This window comes from Loxodonta africana, chromosome 4 (assembly GCF_030014295.1).
Source record: "Loxodonta africana isolate mLoxAfr1 chromosome 4, mLoxAfr1.hap2, whole genome shotgun sequence".
In the NCBI taxonomy this organism is placed as follows: Eukaryota; Metazoa; Chordata; class Mammalia; order Proboscidea; family Elephantidae; genus Loxodonta; species Loxodonta africana.
Window position 1 is genome coordinate 131,251,972 of NC_087345.1, and position 18,059 is coordinate 131,270,030.

Here is an 18,059-nt window from a genome sequence, read left to right on the forward strand (position 1 = left end):
TAAACATTTATAAGGCCCCTCCTGTGTACCAGATATTACACTGAGAACTTTAACTATATTGCATTTAATCTTCATACCAGTCCCAAGAGGTAAGTTATTATCATGTCTTACTGAAGGGGAAAGAAGGATCAGAATTGTTAAATAACTTGCTCAAGATCACAGGGCTGGAAAGAGTAGAGCTGGGCCCCTAAACAAGTTTGATATGATTTTCAAGGGAATGCTTTTCTACTTACTCCTTGCCCACAGTAGTGAAGTGGTCCTGCCTATGTAAACATGGTTGTATCTTCCCTTGACTTTACTCATATAGGTTAAGTTCCAAATTTTTTAAATAGCTGCTGCAAATCTTTGTCCTTTCCACCCCGTTTCTAGACCACCTAAGCCTAAATACATATCAAGCTTTTGTTACCTTTAATTTCTTCCTGCCCAGACTCCTTTCTGTGTTTAACTATCAAAAATAAACAAATAACAAACCCATTGCCCTCAAGTCAATTCCAACTCATAGCAACCCTATAGGACAGAGTAGAACTGCCCCATATGGTTTCCAAGGAGCACCTGGTGGATTCAAACTGCCAACCTTTTGGTTAGCAGCCATAGCTCTTAACCATTACACCACCAGGGTTTCCATGTTTAACTACAGCATACATCTAATACCATCTCTACCGATACCTATGCTCTGTATTCCCCCACTATGTAAACTAAACTCTTCTTCCTTCATCACTTCTAATGGATTGCACCTTCTTTCAGATAGGATCACATGCCCAGCCCATTCCACACCTTTGCAGCTTCCAGCCCCACTTTTTTTTTTTTTAAGCAAGGAATCTCTAGCTGCTTACCCAGAACAGTAACTAAAGCCTTGGCTGAATCAGGGACGACATCCACAGGGAGCTCCAGGGAGATGGATTCTGAAGCCACCTTTCCTGTGAGACAACAGAGGGTGAAATCAGTGGGAGTTTTTGGGTTCAAACCATATGAAAACTTTCCATAACCCAGAGCTTTCTGTGAGGTGGAGACAGATTCACAGTAATCTTTGCTGAAAATAAATTCCAAAGAGTCACAATCCTACCGTGCATTTTCCCTTCTGTATCCTGCCTCTCAGTTAATTAGCCTCATGAGGGATGGTACCCCCACACTGTCTTGTGCCTCTTTGTTCCATACCTTCCTTTCATCTATGAAAACCTCTTGTTGCCTAAGGGTTCTCACCACCAGCCACCCTCCAACCTGACCCACCTTTGGGGCACAGTAGTGAGTTGTGTGTCTTCTCCACGAGGACTCCCTCAGGCTGGCATGAACAGAGACACAGTCCAGGTGAAAACAATGAAGGCAAGTGTCAGGGCAAGTGACAAGGAAGGAATAGGAAGGCCGGTGAGGAGAAGGGGCCTTCCCTGTGTTCCCAAGGCTTCCTTCAGGACTAGAAAGAACAGAGCTTGTCTTTGAAGCTCAGGACTCTATTTTCAACCCAGGGATGGGCCTCTCAGTAAAATTCTTTCTGAGCAAGGACAAGACTAGGAAATTTGGAAGAGAAAGGATTGTCAGTGGGATTCATGATGGGCTTAAAAAAAGGTATCTAATGATGATGAAGTTAAGGATTTTGATAAGGGAAACTAACATTCATTGAGTGTCTATGATATGCCAGGCCCTGTGCTAGGCACTTTCACAGATCATAGGTATGGGTTAGGCAAATGTCTAAGGGCAGAAAGGGGCCAGGAAGAAGAAAGCTGAAGCTACCTAATTGGAGTTGGAGTAAGACTACCATGAGAGGCTAACTGGTATGATTACACACTGAGCATCCTGGGTTGGTTGCTATCTTCACCTCTGAAACTGGGCCTGCAGAAAACTCACCTTGACCAGAACTGGCTTAATGAGTGTATCACTTCGGCCCTTTTCTGGAACAAACCCCTTCTGGCCTCCGCAGAGTTCATTGCTTTCCACAATCTCAGTACTAATTGTAAAGTTTATGTGACCTGGATGAAGGATGAAGGAATACATTAGCCCTGCTGCCAGAGATACCACTAAGGTCTTTTCTCCTCTAGACCAGTGCTTCTTAAACTTAAAACCATTTGCCATCTAGTTGACCCCAACTCATGGTGACCCCATGAGCTTTCTCTCTAGGCTCTTCTTGCCAATCTACCAGTTCCCTCTCTTACCCAGTTTGATAGCTGTGATATTCCAGTGATAGGTTTTTGCTTCATCAGCACAGAGACAGCTGGAGGCCTTAGAGCCTGCCCATGATTCCACCTGGTACTTGTCTGATTTAGCCAGGTTGGTCTGAATCTGAAAAGAATGTTTGAGATAAAAGGTATGAGCAAAGCAGAGAGCAGACAGAGGCTCAGGGAATCTCAGGAGCAGAAGCAATGGCATCTCATCTTTTTCCCAGGGAAAACATGTTTCCGATTAAACTTGAGAGAGGGGGCTGTGGTTCCAGTGCCGACACCTTTTCCCTGTATCCCCAGCTCTCACCCTGATGCAGTCCTTTAGATAATTGAAGATGGTGGCAGTAAGGCGAAAGGATTCCCCACGAACTACTGAGTAAGGGAGAGTCAGATCAACAAAGAATGGCTTGAAAGCAGTTAGTCCAACAGTAGGTGAAAGACCAAAGCCTCTGGACTGGGAGGTGCAGAAAGTCATGGCCTTCCACGTGGTGATGGTATCAGGAACTGTGATATGGACAGCCTCCTTCCCAGAGTTACTGTGGGAACACAAGAACCCAGGTGAGGCAGAGGGAGGGCAGGATAGGAAGAGCATTGGTGAATTATGCTGTAAACTCATCTGCAGAAATGAATTTTTCTCACTTTTTATTGTGGTAAATATACAGGTAACAAAACATTTGCCATTTCTGAAATCTTTACATGTATAATTCATTGTGTTCATTATGTTGTTCAGCCATTGTCATTAACCGTTCCTAGTTTTTCCCATCACCCTTAACAGAAGCTCACTGTCCCCTAAGCAATGAATCTCTTTTTCCTCCCTCACTCCTGCCCCTGGTAACCACCAATAAACTTTGGTCTCTATCCTAAAAAAAAAAACACACTTGTCTATTCTAGATATTTTATATAAAGTAGAATCATACAATATTTGTCCTTTATGATTGGCTTCTTTGACTTAGCATAATGTTTTCAAGGTTTATTCATGTGATAGCAAGTACAGGGAATTCATTTCTCTTTATGACTAAGTAATATTCTATTGTATGTATGTGCCACATTTTGTTTATCTATTCACGTGTTGATGGACATTTGGGTTGTTTCCACCTTTTGGCTATTGTAAATAATGTTGCAGTGACCCTAAATGCACAAGTATCTGTATTCTTGCTTTCATTCTGTTGGGTTCATACCTAGGAGTGAAATTGTTGGACCACAGGGCAATTCTATGTATAAATTTTTGAGGAACTGCCAAACTGTTTTCCACAGTGATTATACCATTTTACAAACCCACCAACAATGAATGACAGTTTCAATTTCTTCACATTCTTGCCAATGCTTGTTCTTTTCTTCTTTTTTAAAATCACAGACATCTTAGTGAGTGTAAAGTGTGGGTTTGTTTTAAGTGATTGTATATAATTGTATAAAAATTCAGGGAAAATTAGTCCAAAGGTCTAATGGGCCACAACTACCACAGCCTCCACCAGACTGAGTCCAGCACAACTAGATGGTGCCCTGCTCTGACAGGGATCACAGTAGAGGGTCCCAGACAGAGCTGGAGAAAAATGTAGAACAAAATTCAAACTCACAAAAAAAGACCAGACTTACTAGTCTGACACAGACTGGAGAAACCCCACGAATATGGCCCCCGAACATCTTTTTAACTCAGTATTGAAGTCACTCCTGAGCTTTAGCCAAAGATTAAACAGGTCCATAAAACAAACAATAATACATGTAGCTCAACCATGTATACAAGACTAAATGCACACACCAGGCCAGAGACAAGGACAAGAAGGCAGGAAGGGTCAGAAAAGCTGGACGAATAGAAATGGGGAACCCAAGGTCAAGAAGGGGAGAGTGTTGACATATCACGGGGTTGGTAACCAATGTCACAAAACAGTATGAGTATTAATTGTTTAATGAGAAACTAATTTGCTCTGTAAACCTTCATCTAAAGCACAATAAAAAAAAAAAAAATTCAGGGAAAAAAAAGAGTTCCCATACCCCCATTTAACTTTCTTATCTTGGGACTTGCATTCATTAGAAATTATCTGATTCTGAGTTCTCTGTTGGCTCCACATTGTATAATCTTGCTGTACGTTTGAGATACCACTTACCCAATAGGAAACAGATCCCAGATCCAGGTCTCTGGGAAGTACTGGCGAACCTGAGAGCTGCCTGACTGAGGTGATGAAGATGAAAACGGAAGACCTTCTCGACGAATACCATCACTTGCTGAGGAGATCAAGAATAAGAGAATTTTGAAACCAAAGACACAGGGAAGGATTAGTCCAAAGGACTAACGGACCACAACTACCACAGCCTCCACCAGACTGAGTCCAGCAAGACTAGATGGTACCCAGCTACCACCACTGACTGCTCTGACAGGGATCTCAATAGACGGTACCAGACAGAGCTGGCAATGAATATAGACAAAATTCTAACTCACACAAAAAAAAGATCAGACTTAGTAGTCTGACAGAGACTGGAGAAACCCCAAGAATATGGCCCTAGGACCTCTTTTAACACAGTACTGAAGTCACTCCTGAGGTTCACCTTTCAACCAAAGATTAGACAGGCCCATAAAACAAAACGAGACTAAATGGGCACACCAAGCTAGAGACAAGGAGGATAAGGCAGAAGGGGACAGAAAAGCTGGTAACAGGGAAACCAAGGTCAAGAAGGGGAGAGTGTTGACACATCGTGGGATTGGCAACCAATGTCACAAAACAATATGTGTTTAATTGTTTAATGAGAAACTATTTTGCTCTGTAAATGTTCATCTAAACACACACAAAAATAATATTTCTAAAAAAAAGGATAAGGGAATTCAGGAAGACAGAAGATTTATGTCATGATACAAATATAGATAGAAGGACTACTAGCAAGAAATTCAGAGGAAGCAGAGAACATTTGATCAGAGGCATGGAGGAAGGACTACTGAGGAACTATCTAGTCACAAAGGCCATAAATGGAAGTGACAGAGAAGGAGGTTTGGCCACGGAATGAGTAGATAGGGGCTCCAGGTTTCAAAAGCCCTCTCCAAAGACAGACCCTTGGGAAACTGCCCATGTTTATGACCTACAATCCATTACCATCCTACGGTTAGAGGTTCAGTACAAAAACAGGATGCAAGAAGGGAGCTTTCACAGTTCTCTGACTTAAACATCTCAGTGAATCCATAAGCCATAGAGGTAGCTTACCTTCACCCACTGCAGTGGCGTAATTTGGAAACTGGCGATTACAATCTACTGGCTTCTTGATCTTGGCATTGGACAGTATTTTCAGGCCCATGTCCTGATAGGCACCAAAGAGAATAGAGAAAAAAGTGTTATGGTGGTCTCCTCCCCTACTAAAAAAGCTACTGCCAGGAGCTCCACCATCAAAACATTGAACCAAAACTTTATTTTCTTACTAATGTCAAAACTGGTGGTTATTACCCAGTACTCAGCTCCCAAGATTTGCAAACTGCCAGCTAGTGTGAAAGGCTTTCAATTAAACTTATTCCATTGTTAAACATATTTAATTCTTCTTCCAAATATTAGTCTTTGTGTTCTTATTATTTGACTTACTCTGAACTTTTTGAGGGCGCAGCCCATATCAGCTCATTCAATTCAACAGAAATACATTGAGCATTTTGAACGGGCAGGCATTAGAGAGAACAACAAGATGAACAAGACAAAACACAGTCCCTGACCTCACAGACCTGGTCAAGACTTGGGCCACAGAGTATCCCAAATCTCTGCATATAAAATAGGTTCAAAATATTTTTATAATAATAAGAGACCTCTTATCTACCTTCTTTAATTTTTCTTCTTGACTGATATAGAAGTGTTGAGATCACAGACATAGGTTTGGGGACCACAGAGTAAGGGAGACTAGGTTTATAGTGTCTCACAAGACTTCTCTTTTCAAGGCAATTGGGCAACTTCTTCAAGCACAAGGATCAAGAGAGGCTACCTTACATGTCAGGAACTTCTTTTAGGATTTTGTCCCTGTCAGTGCCCACATGGATCTCTACATTCTTAGATATGGGCTTTCCTTCTCTCTCTCCCACCACCATTGTTTCTAAGAACAAAATGGGTGAGAGCATCTACCTGGAAAAAGCTGAAAATGTCAGCGCCTTCAGAGAACCAGGGCCTCCAGAAAAAAGAACGCCTGATCCAACGCTCTTCAGGCACGGGGTCAATGATGGGTTGAGGAAAGCCCCATGGGCCAGATGCTGGACACTCATCATATTCAGCGACCTGATAGGGGTAGTGACCATACCAGAATGGAAACATCCCATAGACCTGGGATGAGAGGGGAAAAGGAAATAAAGTTTGATATAAAGTGAAACCAGTTGAGAAACTTCTCTCAGATTCTGCTGCCACAGTTCACTACTCTTGCATTCTTTGTCTTCATTACTCCAGAATTCTTACTAGATTTATTCTGTCAAAGCTACTTTCCTACTTTTTAAATTTTAACCTCTGCCTTGCCTTTTTTCATAATCTATCATTTCATTCTCTTTCCTTATCTCTACCTCCATACTAACTGTGTCCTTCACATACCATCATTTCTACCTTCATTTCTACACCAGCTGTCCTGCCACCTTATGGTGTACCCTTTCCCTAAGACTTTCCCTCCCACTTCCTGTGATCCATCTTTCTTTTGTCTGCATTCTAATGGCCTTTTCTGTTAACTCTCTCTTTCTTATCTGCAGATTACTCACAGAGCTGTTGCTCAGCTCTCTCTCTGGTCTAAGTAGTGACACACTCTCATCCACAGCCCGGACTGCACACAGGGACCCAGGAGCTGCCTGTAGCTCCAGTTCCACATCCGCTCCTGGAAGCTGCTGGACAGGTGAGAAGCCAAGGGAAACCTGGGGAAGGGAAAGGTGTAACATGGAAATCAGGACACAGTATGATTTGGATCATCAGCCAGTGTACCTCAGCTATGGTGTCCGGTCCACCACGTCACTTCTATACTTTTTTTTGTAAGTTCTAGCTCTTTAGGACTGATGTCTTATGACAGAGTTGGGAAAAGTAAGCACAGCAGAATAATATAGATATTTTAGAAGACAAACAGTAGGAAGAAGAGAGTATGTGGAATAACTACATAGAACATGTGATTTCCCAGCATGTCTTTTTAAGAAGGAGTAGATGAGAGGTCAATTTCAACCAAATATTCTAAAGATATAAATACAACATCCAACTTAATTATTACCTTCTTATTTCCTTGCGCCTGCCTTATCTCCAACCCCAACACACACAAGATCTTTCTTTATGCCCTACTTTTTCTTCACCCTCCTTCAACTGACATTTTACCTGATTGTCAAAGCACATCTCCACCGAGAACTTAATCTTGTCTGCTATTATTCCTCCACCAGGAAAAATGGTGTAGATGACCAGGGAAGGATCAGGGGCTAGTCTGGAAGTGAAGATCAATGAGAGAGAGAAGGAACCTTTCTGTCCTGAAACAGAAAACACAGAAGAATGAGAGAGCACACTAACCAACCAACCACCTCTACCCATAAGCTTGCACTTCTTATCAGGCCAATCATATGCCTGCTACTTCTCATTTTTCTAATCTTCCATAATTGTTGTTAATGTTCTGTTCTCATTGCTTCCCATATAACAACAGTTTTTTGGAAAATTAAAATATCCCTTTTTTGGAGTCATTATTTAGGCAGCATTGAGTTTTTGTTTATGGTGATGGAAATTTGGCAATGGATATTGGTGATGGTAACGCAACATGATTAATATAATTAATGAACTAATTATACAAATCAAAAACATTAAATTGGCAAATGTTGTGTTTCATATATTTTTACAAAAATAACAAAGCAATCCATTCCTTTTGCAGAAGAAGCCTATACACTCACCTTTCTTCTTAAAGTTCAGGTATTTCTGCCCCTCCGTCTCCAAATTCCCTTTGCCTATTAACTAAGGAAGAGAAATAAATAATCAACAGCACAGAAGTTATGGGAGTTTAGCCTTGATCTTGTTTCTGGAGATCCCTGCATTCCTCCATGAGAAGAGGCTCCTTTCATATTTCCAGAGCCTGGGTTGGTACTTCACTGAGTATCTCTTAGCTTGTCAAGTGCAGGATAGTGCCAAAAGGCCCTGATGGCTCTTCCTCCAAGGGGAAATGCCTGAGAACCACAGTGGGAGGGGTAGAGACAAAGGTCATTACTGCCTCCAATGTGACAGCATGGAAATCATTCCTCATGATGATTTCCCATGATCCACCATTTTGTGAAGATCTCCAGGGAAAGAGCCTTTCTGGATATAGATTTTATTCTCTCATAATTCTCGTAACATAAAGTCAGCTCAAATCCATCTTCGTGACCTTCGTGACCACTCAATTCAAAATTAGTGGAAATGAGTGTATCTCAAACAGTCCTGAGTCCTTCTGACATTTGGCCCTCTGGAAAAACATTTTTTTCTAACTCTCCCTTGTCCACTCTCACTTGAAATCTGACTGTTGAAATTGCTCCTAGGCAGGCTGTCATCCTAGACTCCTGTACCAGCTCAAAGGCCGGTTCCTCAGGCCCCCATCTGACACTCAGCGTTCCCCACTGCTCAGCCCCAACCTCACTTTTCTCCTAGGCCTTTCCACACTTTTGTACCGAAGGCATTACTTGACGACTGAGTTGTTATTTTCCTTCCTAGGAAATAACCTATCCCTCCTCATTCTGTCGTGTTGGGATGGTTGGCTTGTCTTGCCTTGATGATCCCAGTGACTTAGAAGACACTGGGATGAGCCAGTGAGTAGAAAGGCACTGAGAGGATGATAAAGGATTAAAGAGAGACTCTGGATCATTAAACCTAGGATTTACGTAGCTGTAATTCCCTACTGGAGTCCCTGGGTGCTAACTGAAAGCTTGGAGCTTCCAGTCTACCCGAAAATACCTTGGAAGAAAGGCCTGGTGATCTACTTCCGAAAAATCAACTATTGAAAACCCTATGGAATAAAATATTTGGAAATAAATCTAACTAGGGATGTAAATGACCAATGCAAAGAAAACTACAAAACACTACTGCAAGAAACCAAAAGAGATCTACATAAATGGAAAAATATACCATGCTCATGGATAGGTAGACTCAACATTGTGAAAATGACAATTCTACCCGAAGCAATTTACAAATATAATGCAATCCTGATCCAAATACCAACAACATTCTTTACTCAAAAAAAACCCAGTGCCCTCGAGTTGATTCTGACTCATAGCGACCCTTTAGGACAGAGTAGAACTGTCCCATAGAGTTTCCAAGGAGTGCCTGGCGGATTTGAACTCCCGACCCTTTGGTTAGCAGCCGTAGCACTTAACCACTATGACACCAGGGTTTCCACGTTCTTTACAGAGATGGAAAAACTTATCATTAACTTTATGTGGAAAGGGAAAAAGCCCCGGATTCATAAAACACTACTGAAGAAGAAGAATTAAGTAGGAGAACTCGCAATATGTGACCTCAGAACATACTATACAGCAGTCGAAACAGGCTGGTACTGGTACAATGACAGATACATTGACCAATGGAACAGAATTGAGAACCCAGATATAAATCCATCCGCCTATGGTCACCTAATCTTCGACAAGGGCCCAAAGCCCATCAGATGGGGAAAAGACAGTCTTTTTAACAAACGGTGCTGGCAAAACTGGATGTTCATCTGCAAAAAAATGAAACAGGACTCATATCTCACACCATATGCAAAAACTAACTCAAAATGGATCAAAGACCTAAATATAAAACCAAAAAATATGGAGTTCATACAAGAAAAAATAGTGTCAAAGCTAGAGGCCCTAATACACAGCATCAACAGTATACAAACCACAACAAACAACACACGAGCTCCGGAGGATAAGCTAGATAACTGGGATCGTCTAAAAATTAAACACTTATGCTCATCAAAAGATTTCACCAAAAGAGTAAAAAGAGAACCTACAGACTGGGAAAAAAATTTTGGCTATTACAAATCAGACAAAGGTCTAATCTCTAAAATCTACAAGAAAATCCAACACCTCTACAACAAAAAGACAAATAATCCAACTAAAAAATGGGCAAAGGAAATGAACAGACACTTCACCAAAGAAGACATTCAAGGGGCCAACAGACACATGAGGAAATGCTCACAATCTCTAGCCGTTAGAGAAATGCAAATCAAAACCACAATAAGATACTCTCTCACCCTGGCATTACTGGCACAAATCAATAACACAGGAGATAACAAATGTTGGAGAGGCTGCAGGGAGATCGGAACTCTTATGCACTGCTGGTGAGAATGCAAAATGATAAAACCATTTTGGAAAACAATATGGTGCTTCCTTAGAAAGCTAGAAATAGAAATACCATATGATCCAGCAATCCCACTCCTAGGAATATATTCTAGAGAAATGAGTCATCACACAAATAGACATATGAACACTCATGTTCATTGCAGCATTGTTCACAATAGCAAAAAGATGGAAACAACCTAGATGCCCGTCAACAGATGAATGGATTAACAAACTGTGATACATACACACGATGGAGTATTACACTTTGAGAAAGAACAATGATATATCTGTGAAGCATCTCATAACAGGGATGACTCTGGAGGGCATTACACTGAGTGAAATAAGTCAATCACAAAAGGACAAATACTGTATGAGACGACTACTGTAAAAACTCATGAAAATGTTTACATACAAAAAGAAATAATCATTCATGGTTACAAGGGAGGGGAGGGGTGGGGATGGAAAAACACTTAATAGACAATAGGTAAGTGGAAACTTTGGTGAAGGGTAAGGCAGTACACAATACTGGGGAAGCCAGCACAACCTATACAAGGCAAGGTCATGGTAGCTCCATAGACACATCCAAACTCCCTGAAGGACCGAATTGCAGGGTTGAGGGCTGTGGGGACCATGGTTTTGGGGGGAACATCTAGCTCAATTGGCATAACGTAGCTTATAAAAAATATGTTCTATATTCTGCTTTGGTGAGTAGTGTCTGGGATCTTAAAAGCCTGTAAGCGGCCATCTAAGATACTCCACTGGCCTCACCTCTTCGGGAGCAAGGACGAATGAAGAAAACTGAAGATACAACAGAAAGATTAGTCCAAAGTACTAATGCGCCACATCTAACACGGCCTCCACCAGACTTAAGTCCAGTAAAACTAGATGGTGCCCAGCTACCACCACTGACTGCTGTGACAGGGATTACAATAGAGGGTCCCAGACAGAGCTGGAAAAAAATGTAGTACAAAATTCTAACTCAAAAAGATAGACCAGACTTGCTGGCCTGACAGAGACTAGAGAAACCCTGAGAGTATGGTCCCTGGACAGCCTTTCAGCTCAGTAATAAGGTCACTCCTAAGGTTCACCCTTCAGCCAAAGATTGAACCAGGCTTATGGAACAAGTAAGACTAAAGGGGTGCACCAGCCCTGGAGCAGGGACTGGAAGGCAGGAGGGAACAGGAAAGCTGTCAGTAGGGAACCCAGGGTTGAGAAGGGAGAGAGTTGACATGTTGTGGGGTTGTTAACCAATGTCATAGAAAAATGTGTGTACTTTTTGATGAGAAACTAGTTTGTTCTGTAACCCTTCATCTAAAGTACAATTAAAAAAAAAAAACCTATGGAACACAGTTCTAGTCTCACACACATGGAGTTGCCATGAGTTGGAGTCAACTCAATGGCAACAGGTTTTTTTTTTAACTCCCTACTATCATCAAAGTTGCTAATCTTTATAGATTTCTTTCATAATACAAGTTGCAACTTCATTTCCCCCAACAAAGCTACTATCAATGTTAACTTTAACATGATAGAACGCAGGATGAGAATTTATCCCAAGTCTCAAGTCCTCTCTACCCCTCTATTGCCCATCCTTTTTGGCCCTGGCCACTTTCTTGTCTTATCAATTCCTTGTGTTATTTTCTCACACAATTGCCCTGGGATCCGACTCAAATCATTTTTTTTTTTTTCCTAGTCTTTCTCCATCCTCTATACCTGTACTGTGCAATATAGTAGCCACTAGCCACACTTTTAAGAACTTGAAATGTAGCTAGTCCAAACTGAGATGTGCTGTGAGTGTACAACATACACTCAATTTCGAAGTCTTAATTGGAACAAAAAATTGAAAATGTCTATTAATAATTTATATAATGATTTATTAATAATTTATATAATGATTATATGATGAAATAATTGGGTTAAATAAAATTCGCTATTAAAACTAATTTTACATATTTATTGTAATTTCTTAAATGTGGCTACTGGAAAATTTGAAATTACTTATGTGGCTCACATTATATCTTTGCCTAGACAGTCTATCCGCTCTCTCTGGCTGACTCTCCTTATCCACTTTCCTTCCCAATACATTTTCACCAATTCGCATTTCCCAGCCTCACATAGTAGGAGAAGATGATTTCTTGGTCAGGGCTTGCATCCGCTGGATCAATGTAATAATCCACCAACACTTCCTGGGGCTGGCCACATTTCAAGACGTCGTTTAGCTGATGGATGCCAAGGAAGCTGCGAGTTGTGTTGTAGAAGGGTCTCAGGTGCAGGAAGGCATTTTGGTAGTAGCGAGGCACTTGCTCTGAATTATATACAGTATCCTCCATTTTGAACCTGCCCTGAGAGATAAAGAGAGATGGGGGGGGCAGGGGGGACTTTCAGCATGTGCTCCCAATCATATTAAACCTATAGACTTGGATATTTCACTAGTAGTCCAGCCAAGGATGGGTGAGCAATCCATGACAGTGGCGTGTGCAGCAACATTTTGGTACATAGAGGAGTGAAGTGAGGGTTTAATTATAGTTGGGAAATTATGGGTTATATACCTTCACAGGCTGATGCGTAGGGGCTAGATAAGCATGAGTAAGAGTATACAGAATTTAAAGATTTTATCTTGGGATTTAGAAAACTAGATGTAGAGGATAATAAGATTGAAAAATAATTATTTCTGAGTGATTGTATGATGTTTAGAGTAAAGAAATAGTCAAATTAGCCACCAGGCAAATAATATGTTTGCTTAAGTAGAGTGATTGAATGAGTGCATTAACGGCTCCATTTCTCCACTCCTCCCTGTATCAACATCCTTCACCATGTAACCATGTAGTGCCCGCTCAGTCTGACTCTGGGCCCAGCCACAGGACTTGCTGTTGGGAATAGGATGTCAGCATATGAAACGTAGCAGAGGCTTGAAAAAGCCCTTGCACACATCTGCTTTTGCTTTTGTACTTCTATCACTGCCAGGAGAACATGCCCAAGCTAGCTTGCTGAAGAATGAGAGACATGTGGATGACCAGACTACAGCCAGCTGACCTACGGACATGTGAAGAAGCCCACCAACACTGGCAGGGCTGCCTATTTGACTATCCCAGCTGCATGCGAAATAAATGCTTATTGTACAATACTGAAGTTTTGTAGTTGTTTTTTAGGCAGCATTGTTGCGGCAGTTGATAACTGATACAAGTAGCTTCCCTTATAACCCAGTAACCCAATGCCGTAGAGTATAAAAAAAATCTAAAATCTGGATCCTCTTCTCAGCCATTTCTATGGGTAATAGGGAGAGACGACAGGTGAACAGGAGGAAGCCTTGACTCTGAACAATTACTCCCTCTCTACTCTGCTTTCCCATGAGTGAGGGGCAACTCAATGGCAGCTAACAACAGCAACAACAACAATTCTGTTTTCATATAGAGGACCAGATAGCAATAGGGATAAATTGTAAGGGAAATTAGTAGACATAACAATTTTGATCTGGAGGGCTATTTATTTGTTATGTATTAAAAACAGGAATGATCTAAAAAAAACTGTTTTGTCAACTGTGAAGTAGGACTGGGGAGTGAAAGAGAGAATTTCAGGGGTGGGGGCATGAAGCCAGAAAATTTTGAAGTTTGACTTCAGGGAAAGCCTCTTCAGTGCTTACCTCCAGAGAAACGTCTCTCCCATCCCAATGGACTGTGTCCAGCGTGAAGTGAGCAAGACCATTGTTGTCAGTAATGAGGGTCTGACTGATGGTTCCATTTACGCCGTAAGTCACCAGAAACACTGAATGCTTCTTGAGGAGGGTGCCATCATGGCCCCTAACTCTTATCTGGAAGGTAAAGGTCACTAGGGCATTAGAGCTAGATTTGGAGTAGGCTCAAGTATGAGGTAAAGAGGTAAAACTCTAAGGATACATCTCAGGGAAGATATGAGATTCAAAGGTAGAAAATTAAAATCTGTGAGAAACTAAAAAACAAGAAGTTCCTTAGCCTGGAGCAAAGGCAGACACGCCACACAGCTAATAAAGCTTAGTCTGTAGGACCCCTCACTTGCACAGGCCCATTCCAAGGTTCTATATGTTATTTTGCCTCCCCCCCCCACCCCATCCCTTTCTTTAAACAGAGCCCTCTTTCCCTTGCAAACTGTGTAATCCTTAGGCTCTAGAAAAACCTGTATCTACCCTTGGTCTAGAGAAAAGATGACTGAGGAATAATTGGGCCTAAATATACATAATATTATTGTGTTGACCACTGTTTGGCAAATGAAGAAGATAAACTGGAGGGAGGACATTTTTAAATTTTTGAAGAAAATACTTAAGGCCGTATAAATGGCTTTCAGCCCAGAAAGGTTTGATAATAACCTTGCCTAGACGCAGGAGCCCAGACTAGATTTCTCTAGAGCCCTTAAACCAAAACCCAAACGCATTGCCATCGAGTCGATTCCGACTCATAGCAACCCTACAGGACAGGGTAGAACTGCCCCATAGGGCTTCCAAGGCTGTAAATCTTTATGGAAGCAGACTGTCACATCTTTCTCCTAGGGAAGGGCCGGTGGGTTTGAATAGCTGACCTTTTGGTTTGCAGCCAAGTGCTTCACCACTGCGCCACCAGAGCTTCTTCCAGAACCCTTACAGCTCTTAAATTCAAAGATTTGTTCATTAGAAGATGGGTTTGATTGTAGTTACTACTTACTAGCTGGGAAAATCACTTACCCACTCTGTGACTCAGTCTCCTCATCTGTACAATGGGACAAATAATAGTGTCTACCTTGTAAGGCTGTTATAAAGATTAAATAAGTGAATACAGGTAATGCACTTAGAGAAATGCCTGGCAGTAAGCTAGCTATTACTACACATCTACGAGAAGGAGGCAAAAGTGAGTCGTTAAGCATTTTCTATCTGTGCAGAGACAAGTTCAACATACCTTGCCACTGAAGGGAAAATTGGGATGATAAAAATTATTGGTGTCTTCGAACGTCATTGATCCTATTTGTGAAGAAATGTACACATCCTGTGTGGTATTGGTCTCCACACCTGCAGAGGAAAACCAGACGAATGATGATCTAAACACCTCAGATTTTCATCTTCACATTTACTGTAAAATCTCTGAGAGAATGGTGCCACTGGAACTACAAAAACTGAATATATTTTGGCCTAAAGATTCAGACCAATTTCTCTTCCTCAAACTACTGGAGAAATAGGCAGTGGATAGCAGGGTAAAATCTGGCATTTTCCCCTTGCGCATGAACTAGGAAGAGTTTGCTCCAAAATATTAATGAGTCCTCTGATTAAGTCTGTCCCTGGAACAGCTCTTTCTATCTTTTGTTAAGGAGCCAAAGAGTATCCAGCTTACCTGTCCCTTCCTCCACTACCGTAGCCGCAATATGGATGCTGTGGCTGTATGGGTAGCCAGTGAGGTTGAAGGTAGACATGTCCACAGAGGCTGAAAGGCATCCTGCTTTGTCGGTCTGGAGTGGCGATCAGAGAGAAGGATGAGTGACCCAATCTCTACTTCCATTCCATGATGTAACATAGAAGGAAGTCATTTCTTATCTCCACGCTTTACATTCTCCTTCTTTAAAATGGAAAAACTCTCCTATATCCTAAACAGGGAGTATGCACAAGTCCATGCTGACCTGTTGCTATTGAGTCAATTCTGACTCATGGTGACCCCATATGTTGCAGAGTAGAAATGCTCCATAGGGTTTTCATGGCTGTAATGTTTATGGAAATAGATCACCAGGCCTTTCTTCCTCAGCTCTGCTGGGTGGGTTCAAACCACCAACCTTTCAGTTAGTAGTCGAGTGCTAACCATTTGGGCCACCCAGTGTGACTTCACATACATTCCCATAGAAAGACAGGCACATATATAATCAAGAAGTGACTGTGAACCTCCAGGATATGTGAAGGGAAGGGAATCAACTGCAGACCTAGAAAATTGTATCTCACAAGGGCTTAGGTTAATTTCTTGATTTCAAGGCAGATTCTGGAAGATTTCATCAGTTTAGGAATAGACACTGCTTTTTTATTTGGTATGGGATAATAACCCTGTGCAATACCTCCTACTTTGAGCTTTTTACCACTTATCTGTATTGGCCCTACTTACTCTTTGGGATGTGTAAATAAGGTTCCTTTTCTACATCCTATTTACTTACCTGTCCAGAGAATTTCTTGCATTTGTCAGGCAGTTGCTCCATTTCTGTCTCTCGATACATGTAGGCGTAGGTATATGCCTTCTGACACACAGACACCTGCACGGCCCCTAGCATGGGCTTTCCATAGGTGTACCTAACCCACAAAAGCATGAGGAGTCAGAGGTGAGAAATTCCACTTGGTATCCAACCCTCCTCCCCTAAAATACCATTCTTTCTTCTTCCCTAGACCCTCAACCTTTGAAAGTGCTTTGACAATCCTACTCTCCTCCAGCTATTGTTACCTTCCCAGCCTTACTAAGAGCCCTTAGATATTGCCATAACACCATTACACAGTAAGCACCATCCTAAGGACAGAAACAGTGTCCTTCTTTCTCTGGAGGACTTAGCATTGTGTTCTGCATAAACCAAATCACTGAGTGACCAGTTGAAGGTAGCAACAGAACACAATTAGAAAATGTGTTCTTGGATAAGTCATGACTTCGAACTACATAAAATATCCCAAGTTTTAGCCCCTGTCCCTACAATCCCTCTCCCAATAACACTTTCTCTTCATTTCTCTCAATATAGCTTTAATCTCTGCCAGATCCAGAACTCTACTCTTACCCACAACAAATTTTTACTAAGAAAGAATCCACCATCGTTGATAACTGCTTGGGTTCCACCACTTCCACCTTAAACTTAGGCAACACTGGAGAGAGTGGAAAGAGAAATGAATAAACAATAGGAGGAGGATTTGGCTATGTAGTGAACAGAGGGGTATAGAAATAGGGATAATTAAAATGTACAGAAAATGATTAAGGTAGAATGCTGCTGAAGTTATTAGCTGGTTTAGCATTGATTCATAAATGAATAAGTCTTCCTTCACAGAGTAGATTTCACTTCACTTTTGCTGATTTTGAGACAAGATTATGTCCAACACTTTGACCCATTAATTCCCCAACCTACCATATTCTTCCACACTGAAAGTGCCAAAGGTCTTGTCTCCAGCCACTGCCACAGTATAGGTGCCGAGCATTGCCTCTGAAGACAGTTGGAAAGACAGGTCTACAATGCCTTGCTCGGGCACCACTTCCAGCCACTGTGCAATCCTGTTGCTATCTGGATCCTGTGTCCAGTAAGAGAAACGGAATGATGTGCCTGCCTATTGGCTGCCCACTTTGCACTGGGGCCACCATGGGTTTTGCACTGCAAAAAGCAAGTAAAGGTTGGAGGAGGACACGTCTACAAAGGCTGAGAGCATTATGCTTCTCATAACCCCATTGTCCATGATCCCCGTGATTTGTTTCCAGGAAAAGCAGCTCCCTATATTATTTACAATTTTATTCATTGACAAATGAGATAAATTTTCCTACAAGTCCAGCCCCTATTTGGGAGGAAATGGGTCCTTGAAGTTCAAATTATCAGACCCATAGGTGTTAACGCCAGTTTCAGAAAGTAGGCTTTAAAGAATATTTACCCTTTTCCAGGTCCCTGCTAAAGGAAAAAGCTAGAGGGGTTCATTGTAAAATAGCAGAGAGATAGGTAATTTGATGGAA

The 18,059-nt window shown here is 41.6% G+C and overlaps 1 protein-coding gene across 1 annotated transcript in view; it reads right to left on the minus strand.

The window, feature by feature from the left end:
• A2ML1 (alpha-2-macroglobulin like 1) overlaps positions 1-18,059 on the minus strand; it is a 44,593-nt gene that overhangs the window by 18,007 nt on the left and 8,527 nt on the right. Inside the window, exons 6-23 of the mRNA XM_064284653.1 lie at positions 17,470-17,629; positions 17,128-17,212; positions 16,525-16,657; positions 15,723-15,837; positions 15,294-15,403; positions 14,033-14,200; positions 12,507-12,734; positions 7,999-8,059; positions 7,442-7,587; positions 6,847-6,996; positions 6,233-6,427; positions 5,345-5,432; positions 4,253-4,370; positions 2,458-2,686; positions 2,145-2,271; positions 1,840-1,961; positions 1,228-1,279; positions 834-917 (exon numbers count right to left, since the gene is read on the minus strand). Of these exons, the coding sequence (XP_064140723.1) occupies positions 834-917; positions 1,228-1,279; positions 1,840-1,961; positions 2,145-2,271; positions 2,458-2,686; positions 4,253-4,370; positions 5,345-5,432; positions 6,233-6,427; positions 6,847-6,996; positions 7,442-7,587; positions 7,999-8,059; positions 12,507-12,734; positions 14,033-14,200; positions 15,294-15,403; positions 15,723-15,837; positions 16,525-16,657; positions 17,128-17,212; positions 17,470-17,629 (2,371 nt within the window). The remainder of the gene's footprint in view (positions 1-833; positions 918-1,227; positions 1,280-1,839; positions 1,962-2,144; positions 2,272-2,457; positions 2,687-4,252; positions 4,371-5,344; positions 5,433-6,232; positions 6,428-6,846; positions 6,997-7,441; positions 7,588-7,998; positions 8,060-12,506; positions 12,735-14,032; positions 14,201-15,293; positions 15,404-15,722; positions 15,838-16,524; positions 16,658-17,127; positions 17,213-17,469; positions 17,630-18,059) is intronic.